This window comes from Octodon degus, unplaced genomic scaffold, assembly GCF_000260255.1.
Source record: "Octodon degus isolate 3935 unplaced genomic scaffold, OctDeg1.0 scaffold00037, whole genome shotgun sequence".
In the NCBI taxonomy this organism is placed as follows: domain Eukaryota; kingdom Metazoa; phylum Chordata; class Mammalia; order Rodentia; family Octodontidae; genus Octodon; species Octodon degus.
Window position 1 is genome coordinate 13,637,206 of NW_004524613.1, and position 9,651 is coordinate 13,646,856.

Consider the following 9,651-nt stretch of genomic DNA (forward strand, 5'->3'; position numbering starts at 1 on the left):
TACTTTATAAAAAAATATTACAAAGGGTCAGCGAGATAGCTCAGCGGTCTAAATCGCCAGCTTAGGCAAGCTTAGTCAAGCCCAGGCACACAGTTCATCTCTGGCACCACATGGATGCCAGCTCTACCCCACGGGCGGGCTGAGCTGGCCAAAATTATCTATCTATCTATCTATCTATCTATCTATCTATCTATCTATCTATCCAGATATATCTTGCAGCTTTGGAATCAGTAGATTTTGATTCAATTAAATTTCCAAGCCCACTCTTTTCTGCAAGCCTTCGGCCACATCCCAGGGGTACCTCCTCTTATAAAAGAAAAGGAAGGGAGCTTCTTCTTGTGGGTCAGGAGGGTCCAAAAATGGCGAGAATGAATACATCTTTCCTCATTTACCTGGTTCCCTGCAGTTTCTAAAAGGAAGATATTAGATAGGTCTTCTAAGGGAGGTTTGATTCAGGGCCACAGAGTGGACAATCTCCTGCTTCAGAGAGCACTAGGGACCATGTTTGTCTCTATCAAGCTTGTGGGTTCATCAGACTGATACTGAATCTCTGTCTCTCAACAAGTTCCCCTTGATATTCCTCCTTGATCCTGCTCCCTACAGGGGGATGTTTCTGCATGAGCCTGGGAGAGAAAGCCTTTCAGTGGAGCTGTAGCACATGTTGCATCCAGGAAAAGCTGCATCTTCTTTTCCCGCACTTGACCCTGAAGCCACAATGCTCATCTTCATTCTATAGATGAGAGTACATGCTGATCATGCCAACGGCAGCAGAGACCATGGTAGAGCTACTGGGATCCTAGGCTACATCCTTCCAGCATCAGTACTCACACCCTTCCATTTGCTTTGGTCTGTTTTATCCAGTACTGCAATCTCATGGTGCCTTAGAATACAGTGAGTATGGAGACAGTCAACCCCTCTGCATCTCAGTACTTAAATCCTTGCTGCTCATTGTTTTTGAAGATTTTTCTTTCTGGTTTACAATGGATTTGTATATAGCTTTAGTTTGATAAGTTTTTCGGAAGCATATTGTGTTGATTTAACGGGTATATCTCTGCCTGAGTAGATTCTTTTCTGTTGTGATCTAAAGCTAGTGCACAGTGGGGGTTTGGACATTATTTCTTGACTAATAATACAATATGCTTAGGGCATGTGGAAATTCAGAACTCAAGAATTCTGTAACTCTGAGGTAGAGAACAGAGTTGGGATTCTTCTCAAAGCCCAAGGACTGATACTGGCAGAGTAAACACCATCTGAGTATTGAGGTTTTCCAGACAAACTTCACTTATTATTTACCAGGCCTGGGTCTCTCTTCTACACAAGACAATTTAATTCCTTTGCATAAAGGTTCAACTATTACATGATCACTTCATTGTATATGGTATGTGCAGATTTCTTTGTCTTGGAGGCTATTGAAGATAGTTCAGGTGTGTGCCCTGGTATGTTCTTCCCATTGTATTGTTAGAAAATTTGTGGTAAGTTGAATCTTACTAACATTTGCATCCTCAATAGACTAGTATAGGGCCAGAGAGAAAGCTCAGCAGTCTCAGCACCTGCTTGGCAAGTGCAAGGACCTGGGTTTGATCCCCTGTGCCGTATGCAATGCTATTCCTGTCCCGGGTAGAAAGTTCCAGAGCCTGCCACTGAGACCAGGCATGGTGGTGCACACCTGTAATCTCAGCTCTGTGGAGGCTAAGAAACAGGAGGATCACTATGAGTCTGAGCTGTGTAGTGAGACCTTGTACCAAATACATTTAAAAAAAAGAAGAAAGAAAGAGTAGTGTGCACCATGAGCCAGGGATATAGCTCAGCAATTTAAGCACTTGCTTGGCAAGTGCAAGGTCCTGAGTTCAACCCCAGGCACAGAGAAACAAACGAACAAACAAACAAACAGTATGCCTCTATTGAGGCCTAAGAGAATTGAATAAAGCCATGCCAGTTGAAGCAGCCCAAGGGGGCTTCTTACCTCATAGAGTGTGATAACACCATTAGTTTCATTGGGAGGTTTCCACTGGATATAGATCTTCTCTTCAAAGGGTCCTCCTTGGATGGATTCAAGAGGAACAGCTCCAGGAACTACAGAAAGGAAGACGATGAACTTGATGTTAGCATCTACATCACTTCTCTAGCCCCATTAATCTAGAGGACAGGTTTGCAAAGTTTCTCTCAAGAATCAGATACAAACATTTTAGGATTTACAGACCACACTGCCTCTGTTGCAACTACTCAACTCTGCTGTTTTAGTATAAAACTGACTACAAAAATACATAAATGAGAGGATATCTCTGTTCTCAAATAAAACATTCCTAAATACAGGCAGTGGGCCAGATTTGACTAGGGGCCATAACTGATTGGCCCCTCTTTAGGCCCCCGCTTTCCTACCAAATGGCAAGGTAGACTTAGGCCTTAAGATTGGTATTTGAGAAGCGGAGATTGGGATCACCATCATGTTTCCAATTCTTATTTTTCTAACAATGCCAAGTTCTCACCAACTTCAATGTCCTAATCTGTGAATCCTGCAGAAACCCTGTGCCTTAAGTTTCAATGCATTTAGAAGCCTGCCATGCTCCAAGAAGGCAGCTCTCTTGGCTTGCTGGCTGAGTCTCCAATACCTGGCATAGAGTTGGATGGATGGCGCATGCCAGCATTTTGCCCTAGTGAGCACAACTATTCCTGCTGCTGTTTCTCCAACAGGCTGGTTTTCCCACCACCCTCCTCCTGCTGAGTTGCACCATTCTTATCACAGACCAGGAGGTGCTAAGCCAGAAGCTAAATGATTCCCCAAACTTTCCGTTATAACCCCCTAGAGAATCAGGAATTCATGTAAATCATTACCAGACCTATTTATATTTCAGCATTATGAAAGCAGGTACTTTTACTAAGCACTTACTCTTTGATCAGAATTTTACATACATTATTTCACTTAAGCTACAAAAGAGTTCTGCCCAGTATGCATTATCTCCTTTGTGCTGATAAGGGAACTGAGACTGAGAGAATTAAATAACTTGTTCAAGGTCATATGGCTCTCAAATTGTAAAGAGGGAACTGAACACCTGTCTAGGAGCTTCAAAGCATATACTCTTAATCATTATGCTACGCTTCTCTATATAAAGCCTTGGCCATATGTTGCAATCAGTTCCCCATTGTTAAATTAAAAATACATTTAGTTTTTTTCATGATAGGTACAATATGCACAATTTGGTGAATATTAAGAATATTAAAAAGAGAAAGAACAAAATCACTCATGATACCCACAGGCAAAGGTACTTTTGCAGTACTGTTATCCATACATAATATAAATATTTAATTTATAAAAAATATAAACAATGTCTTTGGATATATATTTTTAGTTTTTTTTAAATGTAAAGCCTACTATATATATTGAGCTCTGACTAAATAAACAAAAAATGTTATTTGTGGGAGCATCCGTTATCTATTTATTTAGGTAGTAGTGGTCGAACTCAGGACCTTACACTTTCCAGGCAGGTGCTTAGGCCACTGAGGTATCTCCTAGCTCATTTACTGTTTTTTGGAACTGCGTATTATAATAGCTACTCCGGAAAGATGCCCCCACTATGGTCATAGTCACCAATCCTTTATTAGTGGGCATTAAAGTTATTTGGATTTTTTCATGATGATTTGTAACACTGGAATGAGAATACTTACCAATATTTTCATGCAAATTTAATGATGTCTTGAACATGAATTCAAGGAAATTAATTTACCAGACCATATGAGAAAAACTATTTTATTTTTAAGGTTTTCGACATGTATTACCAGATTGCCTTCTAGAAAGTTGGTATAAATCTGGACTCTCCAACAAAAGAACATGCCTAGTTCTGATCTCTGCCAACACTATTTAAAAAATTAAGTGCATGTGTGTATCGTTTTTAGCCTACTGGAGAGCACAGATTTTTTTTTCCAGTTTAATTAGCCATTTGCATTGATTCTTTTAGGAACATGCTCTCTACACCCTGTGCTCATTTTCCCATATGGCTCTTTATTTTTGCTCATCTTTGTCTTATGGGCTTGTCATTATAATCTCTTTGTAAGGATTTAAGTTTTCTTTGTGAATAGTTTACAAATAGTTTCTTCTAGCTTTCTTTTAAAAATCATTTAGGTATCTAAATGCTTTTAATTAATCAAAACTTTTATTTTAGGTTTTTCTTTTCTTACTCTTCCTCATTGTGAATATGCTTTGAGTATTTTATATGTTCGAAAGACTATGGTGAACATTACAAGTGCACAAATAATAAGAGTGATGTACTCAAAGTTTTGATAAAGCTTATGTTCTGGGAAGGAAAGATTAAATAGTTATATCTGCAATTAATTTATTAAAGTTGCTATCATATATCTGAGATGAAGGCATATAGTAGTAACAGAATTTTAAGCAAAGAAAAAAACATCTGGCAAGTCAGTATATCGAAAAGCAAATAAAGTAGAGTCAATGGGTAAGTCACTGGTACAGGGCAAAAGCAGAGAGCATTAAAGTGTGGGTGGGTAACTTTTTGAGGTCAAGGGTAGAAAGAGAAAAATCAGTTATGAGGTTGCTAGAGTCCTTCTTGGGAGAAAGGATGGGCTAAGGAGAGGGAGAGTAAAACTGTATACAAGATTATATTTTATTTTATTATTTTTAAATTTATGTATTTGGTACAGGATCTCACTACACAGCTCAGACTCATAGTGATCCTCCTGTTTTCAGCCACCCCAGTGCTGAGACCACTCCTGGTCTCAGTGGCTGGCTCAGTTTGCCCTGGGGGAGGGGCCAGTGTGGCATGCAGTACCAGGGATCAAGCCCTGGTTCTTCTGCTTGCCAAGGCAGGCGCTTAGTCTGCTGAGCTATCTTGTCAGCCCTGTAGAAGATTTTAGTTGCATTAAAATAATGTGAGCTGATGGGGATAAGTAAAGACAAAGGAGGGGAGGTATGGGTCAGAGAACCAAACTTACTTCATACAACTGGAGGATCCAGTGATTTTCATAAAGTGATGACCATATTTTGAGGATGTTAGTGAGCTCAGTTTTTGTCATATTTAATTTGAGGTATATGGAGAACAGTCCTCTGGGGTGAGTGAAAAAGGCTAATAGAAAAGCAGGGGCCAAGGCTTGGAAACTGAAACAATGATAAGAGAAAAGATAGTACAAGAAGAACACAAAGCAGAGAGGGAAAGACAGGTCTTGGCTAAAAGGAACTCCAGTCTTAACAACGAGGAGGAAAACAAATGGCAACACTGGGAGTTAATAATCAGAGAGGTAACAGGAAAAGGGAGAAGCTGAGTTGTATCGTACATGGAGGGGAGGAAACAGGTTCACTGAAGGATTGATCAAGAATGAAAGATATGACTGCATAGTCAAGTACGAGGAACCTTATTTTGTCCACTGAATCCAGTGTCGTTAAGGCTATTTGTGACTCGGGTAAGAGTAGCTTTGGAAATTACTTTGCTGTCACAGCCATCCTGGAAGAGACTGAAAAGGGAAAGGAAGGTAATATGAGACAAGTCAACAACTTGGACTATGAAGAGAAAGAAGAGGCACAAATAGCAGGCATAAAAGAAGTGAAAGATGGAAACAAAGCTTTTGTAAATAAGGAGGGAAAGGAGAGTTGAAGGGAGGGTGTGGTGATTTGGAAAAAAATAAGTTATATATCACATACAGGTACAAATTTCTTATGATGAATGTGATCATTATGTATATCTAAAATGTACCAATGACCTAAATTAATAAAGTAAATGATAGACAATTTAAAAACTTAAAAAAAAAAACAAAAAAACAAACAAACAAACAAACAAAAAAAAAAAAAAACAAATAGCAGGCATGACATGTGGAGCCAAAGCAGTGCTCACTCCTGAAGAAGGAGGAGATCAGGGCATGATTAAAGCAACCAGGAAAAATCCGAACTAGGAGGAAGAAGTAGAAGGGAAAGAAAGGGAAGTGCTAACTGACATTGGCAGGACTCAAAAAAAAAAAAAGACAAGGATAGGGGTGACTGGAAACAAGGTCCCTTCCTTCTATAGAGATGAGAGAAAATGGAAACAAGCAGATGCTTTGGAGGGAGGAGATCGGGCTCCCATAATGGCTCTATTTTCTTGAAAAGCGAGGATGAAGCCATGTGCAAATGGTGTAGTATGGGGAAGAGGACCAATAACATCAATAACCTGGAAAGGGTTAAGAAGATTTAATCGCTTAAAAGTGGAAAGAGATCTGAACACAGAGGGGCACATTGTACTGCTCTATCTTGTGGTGCATCTAAAGAGGGAAGCTCCTGTCCACAGAAAGTAGAGGAGAATCTACCCAGTGGGGACTATGGTGGTGAATCTCAAAATTACGAGCATTGCATTTCCTGATCTTTCCGGTTTGGGGCAAGTTCTCTTCCTCTTACCAGATCAGATGAATAGACAATATAGACAGATCATCATTTTATTATTTACTTTATAATTTATGCCTGCATTTTCTTTTTATACCTAACACTGTGCTCCATCTGAAATTTTCACATCTTGTTCCCAGCAGAAATCTAAATATAATTTTTTACTACTTTCTTAGGACAATTAATTGACCAGTCAGAATATTCCCCAGTGATTTAAAAAGCCATCTTACCACCGTGCCACGTTATTTTATTTCTGGCAATACGTTGTGTGGCTTTCATTGAGCCGCAATTTCACTGTGACAATATCTCTCTATTGTGTGGAGATGACATGTTCTAATACTTAATAGAACAAGGCCTTCTCTTTCATTATTTTTCCTTCAAAAGTCTTCTGGGATTTGACTACTCATTTATTTTTCCAGAACTTTGGAATAATTTAACAAAATTTCAAAACCATTCTATCTGAATTTTTATTGCAGTTGCATTTTTCCTTTGTTTGGGGGCCAAAGAGTGTCCCTCTATAACCATGAATGGTTCTACTCAGTAATATTGCATTAATCTTCATTTATTAATGCTTGTCTTTTCCCTTGGTTAAATATATGGAGAGTTTTTGTTGTTTCTTACAAATTACATTTGCAGGATTTTATTACTTTGCTGCTATTATTTTTATGTTATATTAAAAAGTTTCTCTTACAATGTTTTGCATGATATTAAAAAGTATATGTCATTGTGTAGAGTTTTAAAGAATAATTAGGAAGGGAACATGCACATGCCCACTATCTACTCTAAGAAATAAGACTTTTGCGGCTTAAAATTTTATTTATATACTTATTTATTTGGTACAGGGTCTTGCTACCCAGCTCAGACTCACAGTGATCCTCCTGTTTCAGCCTCCCCGGCACTGTGATTACAGGTGTGTGCCACCATACCTGGGTTCTGGGGCTGGCATGACATGTGGTACCAGGGATTGAAGCAGAGTCCTCACTTACCAAGCAGGCACTTACACTGCTGAGCTATCTCCCCATCCCAAGACCTCTGTGGCACTGAAGCTGACTTCTTCTCCTTCCCCTATTACTATAGTTTACATTTAAATGCTCCCCCCAAGGCACTGTGTGCTCACAGGTACAGCTTTGGGAGGTGGTTAGACATGGGAATGCAATCTACATCAGTGGATTAGTCCACTGACAGGTCTACACTTACATGGCACTTGGGAGATGCTCAAAAGAGGTGGTATGTGGCCTTGAAGCATCTACCTCCCCCTCTCCTTCCTTGATCTCCTTGTCTGCTTACTGCCATCCCATGAGCAACCCTTCTCTGCCATGTATCCTCTGTGCCGCTACCCTGCCTTGGAGCCAGCCGAGGATGGACTGAAACCTCTACAAACTGTGAGCCAAAATAAACCTCTCCTCTTTTAATTTGTAGGTATTGGGTATCATGTCTCAGTGATGAGAATTTGACTAAAACACTCATCAACAGAAAAATCAGGTTCTATACTAAATTTCATGTTATTCATTCTCTTTATTTTTTAATTGTAGTAACAAGTATGCATATTTATCCTGACAATATATGGCTTAGTTTTTCTTGATTTTCTTTATATACATATAGATTTTCTTAATACACACACAGTCTATGTTATTACAGATTCATATTTGCCATTCAGCATCATTTTGAGATTCATCAGTATGGATGTGATAATACTTGTATTTCATTCATCTCTAGTCTAGGACAATCATTTTTTTTTTTTGTATTTATTTCACCAGTCTACTATAAATGTAATACAGACAGCTAAGTTAGTAAAAATGTTATAGGCAGCCAGCCAGGGGTGGGCCCCGAAGGGAGTCAGTACAAGGAATAAATACATATCACAACATATGAAAACACAATGGCTAGAGGCACCCGTGTTGAAGGCCAAGCTTTATGATGAAGACAAAATGACTAAGCCTACACGCTTCCCCGAGGGATAAGCAATATACTATAATTGATATCAACTGGTCTGTTAAAATCTAAAGCTGGATATCCATCACCCACATGGATCACAAAGACCTCAATCCTTTTCTAAAAAAGTCTTTTTTTTTTTTTCCACGTACACTTGTTAAGTGCCCTGTTTCCCCAATGGATCAATTTTAAGTGGCTTCACTCATAATCTTATTGGTTAAGCATAGTTTTGACCCCATGTGATACCCTGGTCATGAGGTTATACCCACCTGGTGACTTTGCTCTATAAATACTCCTCTGTGAAGTGGGGTCTATGACAACCCACCTCCAGGTCCCCTTCTGTCTGACATGAGATATCTCATTCAATAAATATTTCCTACTCTGAGCCTGTATTGTTCCTTAAAATTCATTCCTTGATTTTAGGGAACACAAACTTGGCATATCTGACATCTAGTATACTTGGAGTTATATTTTCCCCCTATATAAGAAGGACATTAGGGTTGCTACCTTAGAATAGCACTCATATGGATTTGCTGTGCATGTGGTTGAAAACACACAAAATTTTCCTAAGGTGTCCTTAGGAAGAGGACACTTAGACTGAAGGTCATATCTGCTTTAGCTTTCTGGAGGATTTTGCTTTCCAAAGCGGGTACTGCAGTTTAGACTCCCTCAAACAAAGTTCTGAAGGCTCTTACTTTCTTATATCCTTACAAACACTTTGAATTATTAGATTTTAAAATTCTAAACCATCTGGTAAGCGGGAAATGGTACTCTGTAGAGATTTCCTATGCTTTTCAGTATTTACTAAAGATGTTGAGCATCTCTAATATTTGTCAGATGTTGTCCTTTCTGTTGATTTGCAGAAGTTCTTTGTAAATTAGCAGTACTGATTTTTTATGGATTATATGATTAATCCATAAAATTTATCATTTTATTATTTTCTTTTCTTTCAGTTTGCCTTTTCCTTTTATCTTTAGATACAGATGCATTTTCAGTTTTTTACTAGAGCCTTAAGTCATTTATTGGATCCTTTCAACTTGTATATGGGAGAGAGACAAATTTAGTAGTGGTGTTGCTGATGCTCCAAACATATCCTACTGTACAATGCTTACCACAAAACACTTTCTTGCTCTCTTACCTGAAAGCTGTGGAAGTAAACTTGGTCTCTACAGAGGGCAAGCAAGTAATGCCAGTTAATTCCTCCTAGATATCTTTCAAGCAATGAAAGCCAGAAAATTGATGATTGATTATCCCAGATTTCTCCATACTTGGTTGAACACCACTGAGATTGTTCTGCCAGCGCTTCTCAGTCTCTGTCCCTCAGTCTAATCTAGCTCAAGCACTGAGACCATGATGATGAG

The 9,651-nt window shown here is 38.9% G+C and overlaps 1 protein-coding gene across 1 annotated transcript in view; it reads right to left on the reverse strand.

The window, feature by feature from the left end:
• Ptprt (protein tyrosine phosphatase, receptor type T) overlaps nucleotides 1–9,651 on the reverse strand; it is an 868,923-nt gene that overhangs the window by 408,908 nt on the left and 450,364 nt on the right. The window contains exon 9 of the mRNA XM_023714963.1: nucleotides 1,964–2,073. Within this exon, the coding sequence (XP_023570731.1) occupies nucleotides 1,964–2,073 (110 nt within the window). The remainder of the gene's footprint in view (nucleotides 1–1,963; nucleotides 2,074–9,651) is intronic.